The sequence below is a fragment of the Nipponia nippon genome, unplaced genomic scaffold, assembly GCF_047370975.1.
Source record: "Nipponia nippon isolate SJK-2023a ecotype South Korea unplaced genomic scaffold, ASM4737097v1 scaffold_8, whole genome shotgun sequence".
In the NCBI taxonomy this organism is placed as follows: domain Eukaryota; kingdom Metazoa; phylum Chordata; class Aves; order Pelecaniformes; family Threskiornithidae; genus Nipponia; species Nipponia nippon.
Genome location: NW_028262402.1, coordinates 36,995,112 through 37,020,161, shown reverse-complemented (window position 1 = coordinate 37,020,161; position 25,050 = coordinate 36,995,112). Strand labels below are relative to the sequence as shown.

Below are 25,050 nucleotides of genomic sequence, written 5' to 3'. Positions count from 1 at the left end.
GCCGCCTCGCCATTGGTCCGGAGCCGGCGCCCGTAGAATCCCTCCGCCCACCACAGTTCGCTGCCTCTTGGCTGCTTCCCGCCCACCCGCCTTCAGGCGGAGCCTCAGTGGCCGGAGCGGCGCTGCGGACTGCGCCCCCATTGGTGCGCGGCGGCCGGTCCCGCCCCGCCCCACCGCCCCCTTGGCCGCCCCGGCAGCCGCTCGATCCGATGCAGTCTCTTGGCGAGGCGAGGCCCGCGCCGCTCCCCTAGGCCGCGCCGAGGGCAGCTCTCCAGGGGCCGCGCGTTCTCTGCCGCGGAGCGCGGCTGCGGAGCTGCGGGCGCCGGCCGGGGCCGGGGCCGGGGCGCCGACAGCCGCCCGCCGCCGCCGCGCCGTTACTCAGCACAGCCGGCACCCCTCCCCCCTCCGGCCCGGCGTTCGAGCGGCGGCGGTTGGGAAAGCGCGGGGCCGCCGCCGAGCGGAGCGCCAGGCGCAGGTAGGGGCTCTCCTCCCCCCGGCGGCGGCGGGGCTGGGACGGGACGGGGGGGGGGGGGGGTGCGGGACGGGCGAGTTGCGGCGAGGGGGTGGCGGGGAGCAGCCGGCTCGGCGCTGGCGGCGGGGTGAGGGTCGGCCCCTCGGCGGGTCCGGCCGCCTCGCTTCCCTCCTCACGATCCGCAGCCCTTCTCCTCCGGCCGGGGCGGGCGTGTGGCGGCCCCCCTCCCGGGGCAGTGGGAAGGGGCCGCGGCAGGCACCGGCTTTTCCTCAGCGAGGGAGGCGGCGGTTCGGCTCTCCGACATGAGCCGGGCAAGGGGGTGGCGGCCCCGGCGACCCTCCCCCCCCCCCTCCCCGCGTCCCGGCTGCGGGCTCGGGGGCCTCTGCCCTGCCGCGGGAGGGGCGTCCCTCGCCTCGGAGCGCCCGGGGTGCCGCGGGCGGTCTGTCCCGGGGCTCCCCTCTCCCTGGTCCGGCCGTGGACGCCTTTGTTCGGGAAACGGGCGCGCCGAGTTTTTAAACGCTGGTTAAATTCCGGCTTTTGGCGGGTCTGACTGGTGCCTCGGCGTCAGCGCTGTTGCCTTCTGCGAAGTCCTGTTTAGATACAGGCACCTGAAGAGTTCGTTTAATTCTCGCGGGCCCGATTTAATGTGTTTGTTCAGCTTCTGCTGTTGCCGGTGGGAGTGACGCTGGCCTCAAAATTGCTCTCGGGTATTATTAGTTTAAAAGTTTAAAGTATTTGGCCAGCAGGTAGCTAGGAAAATACCTGACTGCAGAAACCATCTGAACGTGGATCGGTTTTAGAAGCGTAGCTTCTGGTCGGCGGGCGGACGTGGCCGAGGGGCAGGAGGGGCCGCAGCCGGCGGCGGACGGGGCGCTGGCGGCTTCGGCCGGGCGGCGGCGGGGCCTTGCGTCGAGCGCTACCTGACCCGCCGCAACCCGCGCTGCCCGGCCGGCGGTCTCTGCAGGCTGGGGTTGCTCTCTAGGTGAGAAGGAAGGGCTAGGTTTTTCATCTCGTGTTTCCTGTATTCCCTGTCTTTTTTTTTTTTTTTTCCCGCCGTGCCTTTAGGTTTTTGAGGTATACAACAGCAACCAGCGGAAGAAGCGTAACGTCTCCCTGTATACAAGTTAAGCTTTGTAATATTGCTAGGATTTGTGAGGATGGTAAAGCTGTTTAATTGTTTGAAATCAAACTAACCAAAAGGAAGTTGTGGTCCTACCAGGCCTCTCTGTTTTTCTGTGCGTTGTTTTGCTCTTAGAACACTACCTTAAAGAGTTACTTCGCAGTATTTCTCGGTATGGCTTTTTCATTATTGAATAGACTTCCTCTGTGTGCTTTTCCGGACCTACCGTGTATTCTTTCTTAACAATTCTGTTAGTTCAATCCTTTATATAATACTTAACCAGACAGTGATTTTCTTTTTTTTTTCCACTAAATATTTTGTTGCTTTAACTGTTGAAGTAGTTGGAGGGTGTTCATATCCTTCTGTTCCATTTTTAATGTAATGCAGATGTTGAAATAAGCATGAGTGCTTCAGTAGTGGCTTGAACTCAAGTTTTCATTGCGTTGTGCTCAATGAAAGGGTGAGGGAAACTACGTTAGAGCTTCTTATTTCAGCAGTATACAATGAAAAATGATGATTTAAAAAAAAAACAGTAGACAAAAACCCCAACAATTTTAATATCTTGCCTGTTACAGTTAGAGCACCATGAAAATTTACAAACTAGCAGCTGTATTTAAGAGTTTGACTTTGTTCTTGTGAATAGTTCTTGTGAAATAGGTAATTTAATTTAAATACACAATTAGAATAATTTATATTTAATGTAAATATAAGATTTCTAGATAAGTGTTTGCAAGGGTTGGGCTTTTGAGGCTAATATGTAGTGAAGTACTCAAAAGATGTGAATAATAGGAGCCACTCTCTAGTTATGGTTTGCAGAGGGAGGAGGACAGGAATAATTGCTTATATGAAAGAACTACATTTGTGTTATCCTAGGAATCACAAGATAAATATTTGAGGTGTTCTTTCAGGTTAGATAGACTTTTTCCCCCCTTTTCTGTCAGCCTTAATGAATAAAGGTTAATTGCCGAAGAATGGATTGAAATTACTGCCTGTGGGCAGTTTTACGTTTGTCATTTTCCGGGTTACTTTTTTATTCATAAGAGAGTTAAAGAGATAAATTTGATAAAATGATCTCGCCTTGCTTTTAAAAGCTATCCCAGAAGGGGTGGGTGATGCCACTTGGGTCTGTTTTATTTCTTAGCCTTTCTTGGTGCAATATTGGAAGTATCATTTTTCCACAGTTTCTGCCACAGAATTGTCCTACTTAATTTATATGAAAAATGCAATATAATTTTAAAAGATATATATATTTCTCTTATTGTATTCTTTGTTGTTAGTAATTTTACCAGCATTAGGAACTTTGTTTGCAGAAAACTGCTGGCTTCTTTATTAGTACTGAAATGACAAACAGAAGGCAAAATAGTTATATTGTTCGGATGTATTGATCTTGTGTCTGATGATGCTGCTGTAATGAGCACGGAGATTTATATCATACGTGCTCAGAAGGTGTTAGACCATAACTTAGGTATTCACAACATATCTTAGGCAAACAAGTCCTGTTAAGGTTATTCATCTGTACTTGTGGAACTATATGCTTAAGGTAGGTTGTGGTCAGTGTTGTTTTTGCCCCAGTTTCGGTAAGACTCCAGATAAAGCATACATCAAATCCGTTTGTTATTGGAGTGATTTTTAATGCAACTTCACTTGTGATACCTTGTTCACTTTTCATAAATGATACTTTAGACTTAATAAAATAATCAGTCTCTTAAGACAGTTGATCTCCAAAGCTTTTAGCAAGGCTGGGTGATGCTAATTGAAGGGGGTTTTGTGACTTTTCTTTTCATTTTTACCATAATAATTTCTGGCTGGATGAATCATTAGGAAATCATGTTACATGTTTTCTAACATTAAGAACATTAAAAAAAAAAAAAGTGCAACACTATTGGGGGGTAACATTAATTTTAATCCCTCACTGAAGTATCTGAGCAGTATACCTTTTGAGGAAAGATAATGCCTGTTTAGTTGAAGTTCAATTATGACATCTGGTGGCTAACTACTAGTCTGAAATACTGATTCAGTTGAACTTTAAACAGTGCTATCAGAATTACTCTATACACCCTGGGGACTCTCTCACATCCTGGTTCCATTCCAGATCCGGAGGTTAAGAACACACTCATGTGAATACAATGAATGACAAACCAGTTCCAGTATAATGGAAACATTGTTTGCATTTAGTTGAAGGTATCCTCCTGAGGAAGTTCAGTAGGTGTTTTGTGTCAGATTTGTTCAGTTAGTGATGATAGGGATCTGCTGTTTTTCTTGGGTCTTCTGAGTGAAGAAAGTAGCAAGTATTTGTTTTAAAGAAAATAGTTGTTACTATCCTTGATTTAGATGGAGAACAACTGGAATCAGAATCTTTAGTTTCAGTAGACAGTTTCCATTGGATTAAAGGGACATTATATAAAGTCTACACTACAGTCTAGTATAAGGAAGAAATAATACTTTAGCCATGGTCTTCAGCATAAGTCATTTGCCGTATGTGGCAACAGCCCATTTTTAGCACAATTAAGCTATGCTGGGGCACAGTACCACCTCAGCTGGTTAACTGTAGTTACTACAGTACTGCCCTGTGTGTAAATTCCACAGGCTAGCTACTAGTCTTCTGAAATGCCTTTGACAAATAGCAAATATTTTCTGAGTGAGATCATATTTGTAGTATTGCTGGGCTGTTTATAGTTATAAATAATATAAACTCCTTTTTTAATTCTTTCTGACAAGTGGATTGGGAAGCAAGTAAGAAATTCTGTAGCTATTGTTGTATGCTGGAATAGAGCGCAATCTGCTGTTCCTGGGGAGAACAGACTATTTATACCTTAGTTTTGGAGGTATGTATTCTTCTAAGTTTTTCATATAAAATAAATTCCCGCCCCCCCCTCCCCCCCCCCCGAATAAGTTGTAGCTTTGGCCTTCAGCTTTTTTGAAAAGGTGGGAAAACTTCATCGGAACAGATCGGTTTAATAGTTTCTGATAGAAATAGAAGTGTGGTTGAATACTGGGTCAGAAGCACTTCTTGCAAAAAAAGCCTGTTGAGGCATCACAGCAGTTTCTCTGGGCTGTGAACATGAACTTTTGAAGTAGCAGTGAAAGAAGTGGCTCCTTTGGTGCTCACAGCCATAAAAGAAGTAAAGAAGATTAAAAAAGTATTGAGTTTTTCCTGTACATAAGACAGCCCAAGCCTTTTGCCAATCCCTAGACCTCTTCCACTTATTGTCCTGACTTGCAGGTTAAAATTAAACTTAATGTCCCGATAATCTCACCTGACAGGGAACAGATGAGCTATTTCAAATTTGAATGACTACTTGTGCTGATTACATAAATGCATGAGGTTATTGTTTCTTTAGCTGGCAGAAATATGGTCACTTATTCAGGATCTGCCTTTAAGAGACAATCTACCTTTTTATGGGAGGTGATCAGTGCACCCTTCCTGGCATCTCCTCTAAATTGGTAGTGTTGGTCACCCGTAACTAAGAATCTGTGATTTCCCTCTATTTTGCAGAAGAAGAGAGTCTTGGGGTGCACGCACTTGGCTGTAGCAGCCTTGGCAAAAAACTGGGGTTTTGTGCCCTACAAAGAGGAGTAGTATTCCAAGAATGCTCATGCTGTTTTATCAGACTGTCTTGCTGTGCCTGTGTTTACTACTCCACAAGTATACTCTATGTAACATTGTATGAAGTATGCATTCATACTCTACCACAGGGAAGAGACCATTTACACATCCAAAGTAGAGATAGTTGTTCTGTGGTCTGTATTCAACAGTTCTTACAGTAGCATCCTTGAAGCTTTTCTGAAGAGAAATTTGTAGGGGCATGAAAACTATGCTTGTATGCAAGTTAGAAGACACACTTTGAAATATGATCTAAATATCGTCAAGCATTATAGTTAGCAGTAAGATTTTATTGTTGGATTACCCAAGTATTTCTGAAACGACATGGGACTGAGGACATTAGAAATCATCTTGTTTTGTTCTCATTTGTAAACTTGGATCTAGCAGTCGGATCTGGTACGTGAAACTGTAAGAGTGTTTCTGTTCGCAGTGACTTGGCAGGAACTGAGCTTGACACCTGTAGATAGATTTGGGATGGAAAAGTTGTTTAAGTTGAGGTGAAATGGCAGATGCCTTAACACAAGGAAAGTAGCATAAATGCTTATCTTAGGTGTGCTGGTTCCCATGTTGGCTTTTGGCAGATTTCATCGCTCTTCCTACCTCTGAGAAAAAGTATTGTCACAACAAAAGGTTTTTCCCCCCCTCGCTTCTCCCTGCTGTAAATTAAGAGGACACAATGCCTGCTTTTCAGGGGAACAGTATCTTTACCTATCTTGCTTTAGGTGTATGTGTGTTTACTTTTTTCCCTCCCCCTACTCTGTTAACCAATGCTTTGAATTGATAGTATAGATTATATTGATTTTCCAAATATCTCTCATAGAGCATTTGGTTTGGGATATTTTTGTTAAAGCATGGCATAAAAATAGTTATCATTAATATAATTCCTATGTGCAATACAGGAAACCTTAGCTAATAATTTCTTTGAATTTGGAAATGTTTATGTCACCCTGTATGTGGAGCAAGGAAGAGTTTATGGCAGCGTTTTTAGTGTGCACAAGGCCTACGGTGTTTGCTAAGCCAGCAGAAGCATCTTGTTTTGCCTTCTAAGTTTTGACCTTCATGAACCTTTCGTACTGTTGATACTGCTTGCAAGGAGCCTCTAACTCACAATTGCAATACATATTCTCTGTATTTAGGAAACACTGTAGTGATTTTTCTCTCCAGAGATCTGCCTAGCCTTAGTATCCTGCAAACACTGCAAAGTATTTTAATTATTCTTTATAACATATGTATTTGTGAACAGGATGAACAGTTCTCTTAATGGCTTAAGATGAGGGGCTTCCTCCAAAGAAAATCCAAAATTCATGCTTGTTCTTTCCCTGGGTAATCATATTTTAGTTTTAATATCTGGCAGGGCTTTAGAGTTGTCACTCTTCTTTAATAATATGCTCATCCTAAAGTAGCTAATAATATCAAATAAGCTATTACATAGAAATTTGCATATATATTTAAATCTATATTTTCTTAAATGTTTCCACTAAAATTATGTATTATTTTCTAGAGGGGTTAAGTTTACATTTTCCATGAGTTTTTCTTTTTTTCTTCTTTTTATATAGGATTGTAACTAGAAACTGATATCATTCTCTCTTCCTGTTTCAGACTAGAAGATGAATAATCTTTCCTTTAGTGAACTGTGTTGCCTGTTCTGTTGTCCGCCATGCCCAGGGAAAATTGCCTCCAAACTGGCATTCTTACCTCCTGATCCCACGTACACACTGATGTGTGATGAGAGTGGTAGTCGCTGGACTTTACATCTCTCAGAGCGAGCAGACTGGCAATATTCTTCTAGAGAAAAAGATGCCATTGAGTGCTTCATGACTAGAACAAGTAAAGGTAACAGGATTGCCTGTATGTTTGTGCGTTGCTCACCTCACGCCAAGTATACTTTGCTCTTCTCACATGGAAATGCTGTTGACCTAGGTCAGATGAGCAGCTTTTACATAGGACTGGGTTCACGGATTAATTGCAACATATTCTCATATGATTATTCTGGATATGGTGCAAGTTCTGGGAAGCCAACAGAGAAGAATCTGTATGCTGACATTGAAGCTGCTTGGGTGGCTCTTAGGACAAGGTAAGACATTAGTTGCCATTTCTCTTTTACAGTGTGCTTTTCAAATAGTTGTACTTTATCTGCATTGGTAGTTTAAACAGAAATGCTGTATTTTAGGATTAACGGATTTGTATCCAAGCTGATTGGTGGTGCCTTATGTTGAAGGCAATGTCAGCATTGAGCAGGATCAGTAAATAGTACCTATATACTAGAAAAATTGAAATGGGATGAAACTTAATAAAGTATGTTTCAGTCTTGAATGGTTAGAAGATAACCCTTATTGTCACAGTTTGGGATCTTCTCAGTTGGAAATTGCAGAAGATAGGAAAAAACTATAGTAATTGATTCCCCAATAAGTGAGCCACTGGTGTGATGCAGCTGAGAGAAAATGCAGGTTGGTTTTTCAGATAATTGTATCACCTACTTTTTTTTGTAGGGAAAGGCAGTGGTAAAAGCTGTTATAAGAGAACCTGGTGAGACTCTGGATTTCTGTATGGTGTTCAGACCACCTTTGTTTCAAAATTCAGACTAGCAGCTACAGTATTTCCAAAGATAGCTTTCTATATAAAACCAAAAGATGTTTTTATCTTAGCAAAATATGATGTGCAGGAGAGGTTGTAATTGATCTGTGTAAATACATTATGGTGGCAACAAAAAACCAGGAATTTGAATCAGTGATGTTAGCTCAAATAGATTAAAACTGGACAAGATAAAAAATGCGAATTGGAAGGATGTTGTTTCAGCATTTTCTATGGCCTAAGGCTCTGGTTTTAGGGAGATAGTAAGATGAAAGGCTCTGGAGGCATTTTCTGATACAGGTAAGAATCCCAGGCACCAAATAAACGCAGCACGGAATACCCTCTTCTTAAATTTGAGAGCATTTTTCACCATGGTTTGTTCCATTTAGAGCAATATTCTTCTTGTGTTACAAGTACGCAAACTACAAAAAGATTATTTTTTAAATACTATGCAATCATAAGAATAGATGTTCACCAAAAAACCTCCCATCATATTGTGTATTTAGCACCAAAAAAGCTGTGAAAACCTGAATTTAATGTAGAGCAGCATGTTATAGTTTGATCATTGCAACCTGAGCATACCATTGAATAATACAACATCAGAGATGTGACTTAGTGTAAGGGCATGTGTAAAGACTCTTTAAATCCTGGAGCCTGGTAATTGTTGCAGTGGATTTAGAACTTGATCAATGTAATATTAAGTATTTTCCTATTACTTTGGAGCAGATTATTCTTTTTCAGCATTTTAAATACACATATTGTCTTGCATTTCTTATATTATGACAAAGGTGTTATACTTTCTTAAAAAGAAGCATATTTTATTCATATATTAAAGTAGGAGGAATGCTTATTATCATAAACCTCATACAACCACGGGGGACAGGTATACAGCCTCATGTATTTGAAGATGTGCGTACTGTGTTGTTAGATTAGGTTTGGGCATTTCTTTTGATTACAGTAGAAAGTTGAGATATAACTAGACATCCATTCTGTAAGCCAAGAGCTGCAACAGGTGCACTGGTGACTGTTTTGTAGTTAATACGTGATCTGGAAGATAGCCACTTGGTGAAATACCCAGGAACATTGTTCACAAACCATATTATGGTTTTGGTCAATGTGGAAGACAGTTTGACTTATTTAAATGTACCAGAAAATAGAAGAGAACTAGATGGTGCAACTTAATTGTTTGTTTATATCAGTTTACAGGTTCTGTTTTATGAACTAATTTGTAATTATTGTCTCTTCCTCCCCCTGATGAATTTCTGATTGAAAACCTAAAAGGAAATGTGATTGCAACTTGAATTCTCGCCTCCATTCTTCAACAATGCATAGTGTACCTTCCCCACTCAAATAAGATTGTTCATTATAATATCCCATCTGAACATGACTTTTGCTGAACGGACATTGTCAGGGCAACTCTAAATACATACTCCATCTATCTGCTTTTCCCTCTTCCATGCAGGAGTGACCTCACCTCAATCCCATTTGCTGTCTACATTTATTTTTTCTGTCAAAACTTCCTTTAGAAATACATAATTCTGTAGACTGTATAGAGCTTGGATTGGTCTGCCCAACTTGCGTATTTCACAAATGTGAACTGAATTTTTTCCATTGCTTAAAAATTTGTTGGTATTACTAGTTTCCACTGTGATACTTTAAACAACTTTCCAGTTGGCCGACCTGGTCTTGTCCTTGTATCTGAATGCTGAATGTAGCAGGGATAAGTTCAGCATGTGACTCTGGATATACTGGCACACACAGTTTGGTTACCAGTCCGTGGTATTCTCTTGAGCCCTGAGATAGGGCTCACCTGTGTTTAAATACTTGATGAATATCTGGACCAGAATGGAGCCTTTGAGCATTTGCTGTAGCATTGATTCACTCTTCTAGCATAGCCTGTTCTGTCAGTATTACGCTGGCACCACCTTTAACATTTTATAATGTAAGTGTTCTGCAAAAACAAATTAATTCCGTGAATTGTTTGCAGGATAGGTGTAAGTACAGCTGTAACTCCTTTGAAATTCATGTTGATGGGATGAGAGAAGAAAGGGATCCTAGACTTTTAAACTGTGCCCCATAGATTGCGATGGGCCAAAGAAAAGAATGGAGAAATTACCTTTGTTGGAGGTTGATCATGGCCACCTGCAGCTCCCTGCATTCCCTGTTCTGAGAAATGGGATCATAGAACCTAGCATTGAAAGGTGTTTGTAGGGTAATAGAAATGCTGATGTGGACTTCGTTCTGCAGTCAACACAGCTGCTTGTGGTGGAGATGTGTTAGTGTGTTAAGTTTTATATCTTGGAAGGACAGTCCAGATGGTCATCTGTAAATTGGCACAGCTGTCGAGTGGGGACAGCTGGACACCAGAAGTGCAATAGTCTGGAGCTAGTATTGCGGGTGATGGTGAGGTTGCTCCAACACCACTTTCTTAAGTGGTTGCTGTAAGGGTATGTGAATATTGTCATTCATGTAAATGAATATAGGAAGCTAGTTTGGCAGCAGATCAGGAGAGGTAAACAGCAGATGCAGATCCTGAATTGTGTCCCTACTCTTCACCTGCTTCTAGTATTTTAATAGGAAGCAGTAGCTATCCACATGGATGCTGACTGTGGAAGAAGGCAAGGTGATTCACTGCCATCGTGTTTGGGAAAGTTGCACGTTGTTGCATATTCATGTGCATGGGACTATATAAAAGCTGCAACTGAGGACATTCTTTTTCTGACAGTCATAGCTACGAAGTGTTGAAATGCCAGGAGTCATTTTGGGATACGCCTATTTTCTGCTGTCCTGGTCTCTGAAGGCCTTTGATGACACCCTAGCAAGGGTGGAAAGGTTTAACCAGCACCAGGCAAATGCAGGGCAAGTGGCACTCATTCAGAAACCTGAAGAGAAACCTTGCCAGAGTTGCTCCATGACCAGATTTACCTTTAAGAAGCCAAACAGCCTTTTCATTGTTGCTTATCATGGACTGTATAATAATTGAAAAATTGAAGGGTAAATCTCACCATCAGACTGTGTCAAAGTGGGCAGAATGTCCATAATTTGAACAGCCAAATATAGGAATAATATCAAATCTATTTGGGTGTTGGCTGAAAGTGTTCTTTTGAGAATTGACAAATTATGGTTTTGGGTTTGGGTTTTTTTTTTTTCATTCAAAAGTAGGAGGGTTTTTTGCTAGAAGATGAGGTGCCTTAACTTTGAATATTTGGAGAGAAATTGAGCTTTTATTTAAGTTGATATGGTAAAGTAGCTTAATTTATTGTGAAGTGAAATCTTGCCAATAAAACAAATGTACCAGTAGCATTATAAGGTTTAGAAAAGGCCGAACCATCATGAGAGAGGCAGAGGAGGTGCAGTTTGTTGATTACTACATGCATGGTCAATGGGCTTGCCTCTCGTAAAACATAGTTCCCTTTTTCTTCTAGCAATGTTACATGTTGTATACACAAGAAGGGGAATGTGGATCTGAGTTGAAGAAGAGCTGTACGCTCATGAATTTTATGCATGACCTGGAATGTTGATAGTTAGAGGTATGGAGGATGTTCATGCCCTTCATGTTCTGGAATTTGTACCTGTGATTTCGTGTGTTATGTGCGTGATGACAAAAGGTTCCAAAATATGCATTGAAAATTCCCTCAGGATGTTCTCCCTTGTTCCTTTTGCCCCAAGCACCTCTGTCAGTTGGTTAAATGTGTGTGTTGCAATACCTTCACAAACAGTAGCCTCTCTAGAGCATCCATTGCACCTCTTCGTTAGTGTGAACCCAAGAGGTACTATTGAAAATGTACCCTTCTAAGGTTGATTTTACTGATATTTTATTATTGTAAAGCAAGCAAGTCTTCTAGATTAACAGCAGTAGTTCAGAAGTAAAAAGATAAATTGCCTTCTGTCTCCCTTGGGTATATCAAGGGCAAAATGGCAGGTACTCTAAGAGCCTGCAAGTATAGCATGGTAATTTCAGCTGGTATTTTGTTGTTAAAGGTAACTGAAGTTAAAAATCAAACAAACAAAAAGCCCACATTCCTTACAGCCAGACATGCATTTTGTAGTTTGCATATTGCACATCACGGTAACGTGATGTATATACAACGAAAGCATTTAATATAATGAATATCCAGTGTAAGTGATGTATGATGTATATCCAATTAATGTGTTCAAGGTAAGGACAGATGGGGCTTTGAGCAACCTGATTGATGACAAAGGATATCCCTGCTTATGGCGGGGGGCTGGACTAGATCGTCTTCCAACCCAAACTGTTCTGTGATTCTGTTCTTGGGCTCTGGATCTAGGGAGTGGTCTGATGGTACAGTTACAATGATTTATTGGCTTGCTCCTTCCTTTAGCCCACCAGTGGCATGTCATTTCTTGCCTGGCCCTGAAGACAGCCAGCACAAAGGAGCAGAAAAGTAGTTGCTCCCCTACTCTGAGAAGTGATTCGTTTAGTTTCTTAAACTAGTTGAAGCACATTGAGGGGCAAGATGTGGCTGAAGATGCAAATAGGAAAGTGGTTCTCTTCTGTTTGGCAGCAGGTTATCTTCATAGTGACATTAACCTGTACCTTTAGTGTGATGATAGGGCAGAAGTTTGTGAGTGCTCAGACACTGTGTGGATGCTAGCAAGCTTATGTCAACAGAGGTACATTCAATTCTGTGTAAAAACTGCTCTGTAAAAACTTCCATGTGCTTTCCAGGCAGGTAGCCCTTAGGTACATGAACATAAAGGATGAGTCAGGTGTTGAAAGGAATTGAAATCTCAGTTGCTGTGGGAAAGAGAAAAATTTGTGGGCAGCCTTTAAACTGCAGAAAATATCTATCTAGATTTTATGTCAGATTCAGTCCAGAAAAACTTGTCCATGAGGAAGAATGCTTTTTCTGAGCATCTGTGCACAGCTACTCTCAAGATTTTGTTCCAAGGTCCTTTGTGGTGATTATGGCTTAAAAAAAAAACAAAACAAAACCAAAAAAAAACCCCACCATTACCACCACCAGCAAACTGAAGGCCTGTCTATTCTGACACAAGTTATCTAAGATCAATTGAATAGACAATAGTGTTTACATTACTCCTATGAGCAATGTAATGAGGTTTCAAAGATACCAACAGTTTTTACATCGTGTCTTTGAGCTCATGTCACCAGAACAGCTACTTGCAGCATGTGACTCTGTAACTGTCACGTTCCCCTTCCTCAGGATGGCCTGTAATTCTAAGGCACTGATTAAGAGAACAATATTACTGCCACTTTTTCTCTTGATCTGACACTTCCTCATTTGGGAGACCAGGTGTGTAGTCAACTAATAATTTTCTACTAAACTTCTTAGAGTTTACCTGGAGTTTACAGGACTTGTCAAAAGAAGGAGCAGACAAATTTTATGACTCGGGAACTTATCAACAGTTATCTTTTTCAAGAATTCTTCCATTTTAGATTGGAAAGCGATACTTTTGGGAGAGAGGGACTGAGGAACAGTTGGGCTATTCCTTTTTCCCTGAACTTTTCAGAAGCGTGTTCAAGAGAAGAGGGAAGACTGGAGACAGACACAGCAAATGTTGCTCCCTGGTTTCAAAGCTTCTTGTTTTGTTTTGTTTTTTTCCCTAAGCCAGAATATTCAAAAGTCTGACTACTTTGAACCACCACTTCTGTTGATTGGCCTCACTATTTTAGTTTCCAGACTGCAAAACAAATAGTTTCTATTGGGTGCTGTGAAGGCAATCTGTTTGGCTGTGATGGAGAAAGGATTACTGTAATCCAAATATAGTAAATGCTTTTCTTGGATTACTTTTTGTAGCTGATATTTAGCTATCTTTAGGCTGAAGGATTTGGATCCAAAAATAGGAGGAAGAATAATGAGAAAGAGGAGAATATATACTTCTAAGTTTTGCTTTAAATTTCTGTGCAATGGCCTGCATCTTGTAAAACTCAATACCTGAGGAAATGCGAGTGTGATAATTTGCAAGGCTTTTTTGAACTATGTTATGTCATAATGTACTGTGCAAACTCCATGCTATACTAATGATGCAAAGTGTCAGGTATTAATGCAAGTTTTGTTCAGGTTATGTGAAAGGGATAGAAGGCCATACTGTACTTTCAGAATGGACAAATGTGATTTGAATTATTTTGAATTGGGAGATTAATTGTAAAAAGATAGGTGCTAGGCTGTTCTCAGGTTTTTCAGAAGAGACACAGAAATAGTGAAGACCTTACATTTGTTTCAGTTTCAAAGCTTTTATTTATTGTATTTTTGTGTGTTGGAATTTTGAGAAAATCTTTGTTAATCAGAATGTTTCAATTTTTTTTTATTCTCTGTGAACTGTTGTGAGGTGGAGAGCTTGCCTGTAGTTCCAGGCTGATGATTGAGTCTTAGTGTTTTCGAACTCTTAATTTGATTATGATCCTAGAAACTCCTTCTAGGAAAACACTGATAGTAATTAAGTAGTCACGATGAATCTATCTGTGCTAATACTTTTACAGCTTTTATGTTTCATTCTAGCAGAACACAAATAAGTAGATGAATAGTTAAATAGACAATGTTAGCTGTGAACAGTGGATTTCAGCCCCAATTTAGAATGCTTATTGGGGTGCCTAATGAGTTCTGCTAGTGATAACTTACATTTTAGTAATACTTAAATGTGATTTTGTTTTTCTTGAAATCTTCCTAGATTTTTCTTTTTAATTAACTCTTCATTGCATACTGATGTAACACACAGTACATGTTTTCTGACTTACTGAAAAGTACTTGAGGAATTTATCATTACCTCTGTTTCCCTGGCTTTACTGGATGTATGTGAAATGTACTACTTTGAGAACTCCTTTGTAAGTATGAGTGTTGTTATCTAGCTTTGACAGAAAAGATGCATGCATTTATTGTAGAAGAGGTAATGGTTGCACTTTCTGTCACTTCAACTGAAAACAGTAGATTGTCAGTCCTTTTGGGATTATAGTCAGTTGGCAAACATCAAGCTTACTCCATGGTGTTCCACAGTGGTGTTAGGCTAGTCTGCTCTAACTCAGAAAGCTGAACAAGCTTCTGATAATACGTGAGGACAATGATTTTTTTTTTTTTTGTAATGCAGTGCAGTATCTCTTCCTATTCCCCAAATATGTTACAACAAAAGTACCCAGATAGATATACTTTTTGAAGTCTGAACCTGTACTAAGAGTACTTTGTCAGTATAGATCAATATATCAGCAGCTCGCTTCTGCTTTGGGCACTGTTCTTGCCAGCATAATGTTCTGCTTAGAGGCTTTTCTAGTGTTACTTAGGAAACAGCTGCTCTTTGTTTCCACAGTAACGCAGAAAAATATATTAGATCTGACTTGTCTAAGTGTTAACTAGACGTTTCACGACTCTTTTGTTTACTTCAGTTAGTTACAGAAAAAATGAGTGTTTTCATCTTACTAGGAGGGAGGCTTTGATTTTAATTTTGTAGTGCTTGTTGGGCTGTCTTAATTGTAGGTTAGGTTGGGTATTCCTCCTGCTAGCTTGCATGTCAAATCAACTGTGATAAGAAAGAAGCATCTCTGCTATTACATAGAATGCATAATATTCTGTCCATTGTCTGTGTGGGCATGCTTTAGGTCCCACTAAATTGCTGAGCAATGTTACCGGCTTGCAGTTTTTGTCAGGTATCAGAAGAGTAAAGCTGACCAAATTTTTGCAGATTTGACTATGCTCTGCTTGATGATAACCGTAGAGCTAGTAAGGCTTTAATCAGTTTTCTGTTGTAGGTCCACTGGAGTTACCAGTAAAGGCTTTCAACTAGTATACAAGTCACAACCGCATTCACAAATCCATATTCCAAAAAATAAACCCATATTTCAGTGTCATTCAGGCATAAGGCAAAAAAAAAAAAAGGCAAATACAGAGTAAATAATTGCCCCTTTAGGTTAGGAATGTTATAGAATATACTTGCTCATTCTTCTACCAGCTCCTGTTTCATCGTTTATCCTCTTTTCATCTTCAGAAATGCCTTTTTTGCCTTGCTGTGTAGTTGCAGTTTTGTCTGTTTTTCTTTATACGCCACTTTTGTTAATATTTTTAATTTTCTAGGTACGGAATCCGCCCTGAAAATGTGATTATATATGGCCAGAGTATAGGAACAGTACCATCCGTGGATCTTGCTGCTAGGTATGAAAGTGCTGCTGTAATTCTTCATTCTCCACTGACCTCAGGAATGCGAGTAGCTTTTCCTGATACGAAGAAGACCTATTGCTTTGATGCATTCCCAAAGTAAGTTGTAAGATTTTTTTATTCTGCATGCATTTTTCTCTATTACAGAAGTTTTAGACTAGGGAAACAAGTAATACGGCAAAACCTCTGAAATTTCTTTCAAAGATTTAAAAAAACAGTTGGAGAAAAATCAGAGTGAATAACAAGGAACAGTTGATTTGAAGGAGTTTGCAGAACCTTGTAAATCTTCTACATTTTTCACATATCTAATCATTTCAGTGGATATCTGTTACAGAAGTGATTAGTTTTCCTATATGTAACTGCTCATATCACTAATTCTAACAAGCAGTTCTAGTTCAGTGAATTGTTAATCTGGGTAACTGAACAAAGTCTTTTGCATATGTTTCTGTAAGTAACAAAGACTGGAAAACCAAGTAGACCTTAACTGAAGAAAATTCCTGTCATGTGTTTCAGAAATATGCCACAAGTTGGCCATTACAAACTGCTACACTTGTCTCAAAGAATTATTTATATTTTGAGCATCTAACTTCAAAGAGTTTTTTTTCCCCATAGATGGTCAAACTTTAAGTGCTAAAATTCTTTCACTTCTGAGAAGCACTTTTTTACTGAAAAACTCTGTAGTATTTTCTTTAGTACTTTTTTTTTTTTTAAGTGAACATGGTAATGAATACCACTTTTAGACAGATTACTCTGTTATTTGATGCTAATAGTTTCCAGTAGTGTTTTTCCTTTCTGTGTGGTTTTATATGTGCTACTGTAATGGCTTCCAGGGTATTGATAAGATCTAATTTTCTAATGATTTAAACAACTTCAGAATTAAATGGTTAAACTACAATGTATAATTAAAAAGTTAAATTGACAGTCTGGTCCTTCAAAAAGCTTACTGTGTTCATAGATATAATCTTTTTCTTACAGCATTGACAAAATTTCTAAAATAACCTCTCCTGTGTTAATAATCCATGGGACTGAAGATGAAGTAATTGACTTTTCACATGGCCTAGCATTATTTGAGCGTTGCCAGAGACCTGTAGAACCACTGTGGGTAGAAGGAGCAGGCCATAATGATGTGGAGCTCTATGGACAGTATCTTGAAAGATTAAAACAGTTTGTGTCACAGGAACTGGTGAACTTGTAATTTTCTCTGTATATTTACATGCTTTTTCATATCACTGCAGAACTGCACACCTTGATATAACGTAACATAAAACCTGAAGGTTGTGTTTTCAAATCATCTTGGTTGCCTTCGTTAAATGTACAGGTAATGATTTGTCAACATAATTAATGAAGGTTTTAATGCCAGTATTATAAACTGGAATTACATGATCACGCGGTCAAGCTTGGCAGTTCATACTACTTTGTGTGAGGTTTTCTTCTTAGATGTACAACAAAAAAATTCCCAAGGAGTACTGTATGAAACCTTAATTATGTAAAATCAAATGCTGTAAAAGTGTTGCCAAATGCTTTAGCATATAAAAAACAAGTTTATAAATATTTTTTAAACATCTCAAAATGTACTGTGACTTACTCTATTGCACAGGTGTAAATTAAAAACCAGACTTCTAAGCAGTTGTTCTGTAAAAATGTAATAGCCATGAAACTTGAGCAAATACTAATGTATGTAATAAGAATAGACAGTCACTGGAAATGACCCATTCCCTGTTATAGGGGGAGGGGGTCAAAATAGATCTCTCTTTCCATATTTTTCATATCTTCTGTGCTCTAGTTTTACTTCAGTTGTTTTGTTCCTGTGTTCTCCCTTACCTTTCATGTTAAAGAAATTTACCCAGTCATCTTCTCAGCAGTCCTAGTCTTGCCAAAATAATGCCACAAGTTATCATTGTTGTAACATAAATAACATTCACATAATTGCTACTGAGGCCATTAAGTACTTCATTGAAACCAGTAAGACACTTAGAACCTAGAAGGCTTTGTGGACAACATAGTTTTAAACATTGATTGCGTAGAAATGCAATATTTCATTAAAAAGAACCTGGAAGTTTATCCAACTTTGTAATAAACAATTTGCAAGTTTGCAGTTGTCTGATCAGGCTTACTTTTGGATGTTTAGTGTAAAAGCTTATTGGGTTTTGAGTATTGTATGGAAATTTTACTAATTGTGCCTGGAGGGGGTGGGGGGAGGGGCAGGAAGAGAATGTTGACATTCTTCTATTAACTCATAGTAAAATAAACTTCGTAAGTTGCCTTTCCCTTGAATGCATTTTGCTTGGAAAAAAAATATGAAAAATAAACTTAATTATATGTAGCCTATTTGTAAACAAAGTAATATTCCAACAATACACACTGTGCTTCTAATTTTAAGGCCTTATGTAGTTTAATTGTTCTGCTTGTTTTTTGTGATTGAGACTATTGTATACTTAAATGTATCTTCAAGTATTGTGAAAACTTTGATTAAGATGTGTTAACAGTAAACAATATTCTACACACTTGCTGTTCTTCCTTTCCTTTTTTTTTTAAAGAAATAGCAACAGTTGCTTGTGATATCAAAATAATAAGCAACTCCCCATTTACTCTAGGAAATCAGAGAACTAAAGCAGAAACCCATTGTTACAAATTGTCAGCGCATATTTTTATCAGCAACTACTCTTCTGATCAGCCTCCCACCCCCATGCCTCATCTATCTTCTTTCTGCTGTTCAGCATGCAGATTTTCTGCTCAAGAACTACTTACAAACATTCTTCTGTAATGAATTCAAATTTAGCTTTCTTTGAAATCATCAGTGACTTCTTGTTTTGTGCTCTTTAGTTTGTTAATTGAATAGAAGGAAATTTTAAGTTGTTCTCAAGCAACTGGGTTCTTGTTTGTCTTTTTGATCAATTATGCTTCAATGTGTTCTGAACTTCAGATTAGTATTCAGCCACAATAATATTAGACTTAAAGATTTTCATCCTAATCCAAGATTTGCGATTGGAAGTGTGCTTAAATAGATATGTAACTCAGCTTTATTACATCATACTATATTCACAGTTTGATTTCATTTTCTTACTACTTTCCAACCACTGTCTCTGATTTAGATGGAAATCGTTACTATTAAGCATTTAAGTGCTTTCTTTGTGATGAATGAAGTCTGTTTTGAGAGTCCTCTTCAGAAATCCACAAATAAAGAATGTAGAACTGCAGTGATAAGTGATACAGAGTGGCTGATAGTACTGCAAATTGCAGGGAAATGATCAAGTGTCATCACAAGAGCTATCTGATTGTGCTAGGGAATATTATGGCACCCTGTAACTGAAAAGACAGAAAAGGTGGCATAGCAGTTTTGCTGCTTTTGTTTCTGTGTTTTGTTGAAGCAGAACAAAAGGCTTGACTAACAGTGTTTTGTCTTCAGTAGATGCAGCTGTTCTGATTACACTGGTAAGTAAAGGTTCTGGTCTCTTTGAGACCACTTACGCATGGTTAATTATTGCCAGTTTGTTCTGATTTGTATTTTACACCTAGATTTTTCAGACGAGTTGTTTACTGAAAGAAGTAAAATTGGTTTTAGGCACAGCCGAGCTCGTATTGAGAATCGTGTCACGGCAACAAACTTGTTACCGACATAAAGTAACTCTGAGCTATTGCAGCTAGGAGGAAAACATTTGACATGGTAGTTGTCTTGTCCTTAAACCATCGTTTTGATGAAATTGACAATGGGCTGTTGTTTTGTTTTAAATGCAATTGTCTCATGATAAATAAGAGTTGATTCAGCATTCATTAGCAAGACAATGGCTGTATTTTAGGGAAAAAGAAAAGAGCATTTTGTGAACCACGTGGTCTCATTCCTTTTTTTTTTTTTTTGAGACAAATATTTGACAGTAAACTATCTTGTTCAGGTCTAGAAACCTTGGCAAATCAATTTTAAAAACAACTTCATTTATGTAAAATATGAGATTACTTTCTAAATGTGGGGTCCTTTGGGACATGCTTTGCTGTCTCACATTCCCAGCTACACATTAAAAAAAATAAAAAACCTCCCCTCTCTTTACTGTCTGCTTGTGGCAGCAAAGAATTCTAGTGTATGTTTAGTTAGCTACTCTTATTGACTGATTTCAAACTTGCTTTCCTTTTGAAGCATTTTTTAGGTGAAAAAAAAAATTGCATGTTTACTCTTTTAATTGGATGACATTGTGCAGCAGGGCTAGCTACTTGGTACCTCTTGCCATGGAATATTCCAGGTCCTACCAGTACAAATTTTTCTCACTATACAGTAGGCATTGTTAATATCTTAAAGATAAAAATAAGGAAAATAGTGTTTGAGAGCCAGAGGAAAAAGCATCCTGGGAAAAGGCAAGCCGATCACTTGAAAGCAGCTGTGCAGAAAAGGAGTTGGGGACCCTGGTGGACAAGCTGACCGTGAGCCAGCAATGCACCCTTACAGCAAAGAAGACCAGCAGCATCCTGGACTGCATTAGGCAGAGACTCACCAGCAGGCCAAGGGAGGTGATCCTTCCTCTCCACTCAGCACTGTGAGCACAGACGCCTCTGGAGCGCTGGGCCCAGTTCTGGGCTCTCCAGTGTAAGGAAGATATGGATGTACTGGAGTAAGTCCAGTGCAGGGCGACAGCTATGGCTGAAGGACTGGAGCATCTGTCATAGGAAGAGAGGGTGAGAGCACTGGACCTGTTCAGCCTGGAGAAGAAAAGGTTTGACAGGATCTTAACTGTGTGTGTGAATATCTCCGGGAGGGAGGGAGTGGAGAGAGCTAGACTTTCCCCAGTACTGCCCACTGAGACAACAAGAGGCAATGAGCACGCACTGAAAGATGGGAAACCTGATTTGAATACCAGAAAAGAACTTTTTTCTGGGAGGGTGGTCGAACACTGGAACCGACTGTGAAGGTCCCATCTTTACAGCTATTCAGAACCCAACTGAGCACCGCCCTGGGGAACCTGCTGTAACCGACCCTGCTCTGAGCACAAGGTGGACTAGATGCTCTCAAGGGGTCCCTTTCAACTGCAGCTGTTCTGTGGTTTTGTGAAGCATGGCATGCCAATCCTTCGGATGGTTGGCACTACAAATATTTATGTGCCATCACCAGCTCAGAAGTGGAGACTGTTGAGATAAAAGAATTATCTTCATTTGGCGCTCCCTGCTTTTGATGATTTATTTGTCAGCAACACAAAGCAACAAAAAGACTGTTATGGAAAAAGCCCTTTATGTCTTAGTCCTGAGACCATCACCGTTTGATGTGCTGTTACTGAGACTGACTCTAATACCAAAATGTATATAACAGTGTCATCAGAGATCACATTGCTACCCTAATGCAAAAGGAAGATTGAAAAGCTAGATGTAAAGTATAGGCGTGCTATCCTGAAAGAGAAAAAGTGCTTGAAAGATGTCTTAAAACATTCTCAAAGGTGGAAATGTTGCATTCACAGCTACTATTATCCTATGTGCTTGGCAAGCAGCAGAGGAGAGTGAACAGAGAGATGGTTGTTTTGGGGTTGTTTTAATAAAATAATTTTATTATTAATAATTAATTAATAAAGCTTGTTTTACTTCACTTGAATAGTGTTTGTAAAACAAAACCAAAAAGTTGTTTATATTCTCATTGGGAAAAAGTTTTTCATGAGCTACTAACTGTGTTATCAGGCTTGCTCCCCTTGCTTAAACAGTTCAGGTAACATTTGATTCTTTCTGCTCGTTAAAAGTTAGTGTGAAAACCCATTGAGCTTGCATAGCACCAGGTTGAAATTTCAGCATGAAATAGCCTTAGAACTCTTAGCATATGGAACTTCTTAACCAATTTGCATTAAGAGAATATTAATTGTAAAATAACCATAAAAACAAACAAATGTTTCCTTGTGAAGAAATTCTGTTGTATGATGATAATAAATTCTACGCTATACCACCTTCTTCCTTTTTTTCTTAATTTTTTTTTTATTTCTTAAGTAAGACATCTTGCTCTTTCTTTCTGTGAAAGGAAGTAAAATTCTAGCATATTTCTGGTAAAATGGCAAGGAAAATGCTTTAAGAAAGAGGATAGTGTAAAAGAAATGTTCTTAAAAACTGATTATTCTGCCAGCGAGGAAGGGGCCAACCTTAAAAAAAAAAAAGTCAGCATCAACTTTTCCCTAGAGGTGTTAGTAAGGTATCTTAGTCTAATAGTCTATTTAAAAATAATCTGAAAACCTCAAAGGGGTTTTGTTGCCTAGAAGAGGTTTTGTGGTTGGTAAATGAGGCATCATACAAATGGTTGTAATTTTAATGTTTAATTTTCAAATTTTTTTTGCTTACAGAGGGCAAATAGTTTTCTAACCCTCAGCACTGAAGAGAAGGCATGGAAGAGAGATTATTGAAGATGAGATAGTCAATTTACCTTCCTATTATGCTAGAAGCTATGCACATCTCTAAGTAGGTAGCTGTGCCCTGTCACCTCCTCGAGCATAGGGTATATCCATATGAATGGAATCAGGCTGTCACACTGGAACATGTTTTTCTTCCAAAACCACAAAGCCACAAATGTTTTTGCCCAAAGTTTTCTTCTGGAGTCAGGTAAATAGTGGATTTACTATATTGTTCTAAGACAGAATTATACCAAAGATCCAAATGAATCTTACGCTAGAACAGCATTTTAAGTCATTTGATTAGTAACTCATCTATTACCTCAAAGACCTATAACAGCAGTGCAAGTCTTTCTCAAACATCCAAAGCATTGCAAAGCTCCTTGGTTGAGCAGGTCATCTGCTTTTAAAGATCATACAGACTAAGTACACTTTAAATGTAACAGGGTTGTAAGCCATCCTAAGGAGAACAAGGAGAATGTGGACTGAAAATCACCAGCAGCTCTGTCAGAGCATTAGTGATTTGAAGGCACATACGATGCATTGTGATTTTTTTCCCCAAAGCTCGATTAAAATAAGTTTGCTAGGTCCATTTGGTAGATGCTGCATACTGTTCAGAACAGGAACAGAACTGTGCTGGTCGCTGGTTTGAAATGGCCTCCCAGGATGGTGCTATTTTGTTATGTTAATGGCGATGTTTTAATTCATTAGAAGCACATTCACAAAAGATTTGGGTAATAAAACCTAAGTGCTGACAAGAGGCATTGTGGTTTTCAGACCTTTCTGCTGCCCAACATGGCATGTGATGGTGCTAACATATAGTTTACTTCTTTATTTAGTATTTGGCCAGCTCTTTTGTAGCATGCTGTACAGAGAAGGGACAGTATTGCATGGTTTACTTACTAGAATTCTGTTCATGTTGTAATATCATTTATAGTTAGCAACAAGCTTGAATAAAAGCCACTACCTGACAGAGGTTTTATGGCCACTCAAGTGGTATAACAGACCGTGTGCTTGGAGCCAGAACAGGAGGGTAGACAAGAATACAGTCTCGAAAAAGTGTTTGAGTTCCCGTTCTGTAGTCATAGAACCCAGCGCCCTCTCAGTCTGCCCATCATAGGAGGTGTGTAATAGATAACCTGTCATTCTGTCATTTATGATTCCTAAACAAAAAGGAGTCATTCTAAAAGTTAGGATGATACACAGGCTGTATTTTATGTGTTTCTCTGTAGTCACAAAGGCTAGAGGGTTCTGTTTTAAGGAAAAGTTGAGATTCACTTGTCAGTAGCTAGAGGTCTTCAGAGACATGAGATATCATAAGGCGTAGTAAAACCATGAGGACTGGCAAATCTGAATATGCAGTCCCAGAGGCACCTCCAGAATAATGCAGATAAGGTAAATGTTACGTCTAAGCCATGATCATTTCAGACCGTGCTGTTACAATGCATTACTGTCATGCTAGATTTTTTAGTAATGGTAAGGAGATGCATTTTACGTAAGTCATTGTTCATGAGTAACAAAATCACATTGTATTTGCCCATGACTCTCTGATCTGTGACACTTACGCTTGCTTTCTACAGAAATTTGCATAAACAGGTTTGTTTACATGGATGTTTGGGGAATAGCTACTCTAAAAAACCATCATATATGAACAAGACTGTTCATGTGTGAACAAAGTATTACGACTCATTTCTGATTGTTGCTTCGTCAGTGGTCAACAGCTCTTCTGGGCCATGTTGTCTCTTTTTCTGTGTGGGGTATATGAGGACTTAGCCACCCATGAAAATGTATGTGTTTTAATAGTAATATTGTTCTTTTATTTAAACTTCATCACTTTTTCTGAATTGTAATTAGTACCGTATGTCTTTGGTGAACAATTGGATTTTATAAGTAACCAGGAATCACTAAGATATAGGTGTGTGTGTTTAAGTATTTGATTAATATTTTAAAATATACACATTTCCATATATCACTGTCAGTGCACAGAAGACTCTGTTAGATATATAGCTGTTGTATAGTTTCGTTGGAGTCAATCGTGTGATATTTTATAATAGCCAAGGATTTGATTCTTATTCATAGCAAATGATTCAACTGGCTGCAGTGCTTTTCTGTTCTTCCCTTTTATGGTGCATAGGGTTTTTTTCCGGCTACATAGGTCTAACTAAAGAAGCAATTTTGTTATGATGATAGCTGATCCACTCTGTTAGGCTTCCATGAAACATACAGACATCTGTTTCCACATCTAAATTTTATATTATTGCATCTTTCTGCACTATGTAAGCTGCATGTAGAGCAACAGGATATGGGTGCACAATAAAGTTTTTACTTAAGCAATCGTATGAATTTCTTATATGTCAGTTTTTCTGCAATAACCCTGTGACCTTACCCACAATAAATGCAGGATTACTTATGCTTCTTTCCTTTAATTGTATCACACTTACACATGGGTCAGAACATGCAAACAGATTAGCAACTAATGCACAGTAAATGCTTTCCTCGCAGTAAATTCTCTTCAAAAGTGCCCTGGTGTGTCAGATAAGTTGTCCATCTGTCCCACTATTTGGTCTGCAACAGTGATAGCCGGAGATGCTATTTAGGAAGAGCTTGCAGACCTGGGTACTCTCTGTTGTCAGATCTTCTCATACTCCACTGGCATCCTAAATTACAGAACTAGAAATGTTAAAGGGTACATCCAAACCTATGCCCTTTAATATCTGTTTATCTTTGTATGCGAGTTTGTTTATCCCCTTTCTGAACTTCTTGGTACTGTTGTTCCATGGCTACAAATCCAAGAATTTCATTACTCACTCTAAAAGAAG

At 39.3% G+C, this 25,050-nt stretch overlaps 1 protein-coding gene across 3 annotated transcripts; it reads left to right on the top strand.

The window, feature by feature from the left end:
• Positions 1–190: 190 nt before the first annotated feature.
• On the top strand, positions 191–24,459 carry ABHD17B (abhydrolase domain containing 17B, depalmitoylase). Of its 3 annotated transcripts, XM_087742304.1 has the most exons (5): positions 191–475; positions 6,796–7,029; positions 7,117–7,270; positions 15,810–15,989; positions 16,866–24,458. In XM_087742304.1, exons 2-5 carry the CDS (start codon positions 6,804–6,806, stop codon positions 17,083–17,085), a joined length of 780 nt encoding a protein of 259 aa, XP_087598430.1. In that variant the 5' UTR covers positions 191–475; positions 6,796–6,803; the 3' UTR covers positions 17,086–24,458. The 3 variants fall into 3 exon arrangements, with proteins under 3 accessions (XP_087598430.1, XP_087598428.1, XP_087598429.1); XM_087742302.1 differs by having other exon boundaries at positions 6,796–7,270; XM_087742303.1 differs by lacking the exon at positions 191–475 and adding an exon at positions 3,795–4,417 and having other exon boundaries at positions 6,796–7,270; positions 16,866–24,459.
• The last annotated feature ends 591 nt before the right edge of the window (positions 24,460–25,050 follow it).

Coding starts and splice junctions, on each gene's coding strand:
- ABHD17B (XM_087742303.1), top strand. CDS start 6,804: ATGAATAATCTTTCCTTTAGTGAACTGTGTTGCCTGTTCTGTTGTCCG. Junction 7,271..15,809: donor TGGGTGGCTCTTAGGACAAG/GTAAGACATTAG, acceptor TTAATTTTCTAG/GTACGGAATCCGCCCTGAAA. Junction 15,990..16,865: donor TGCTTTGATGCATTCCCAAA/GTAAGTTGTAAG, acceptor TTTTTCTTACAG/CATTGACAAAATTTCTAAAA.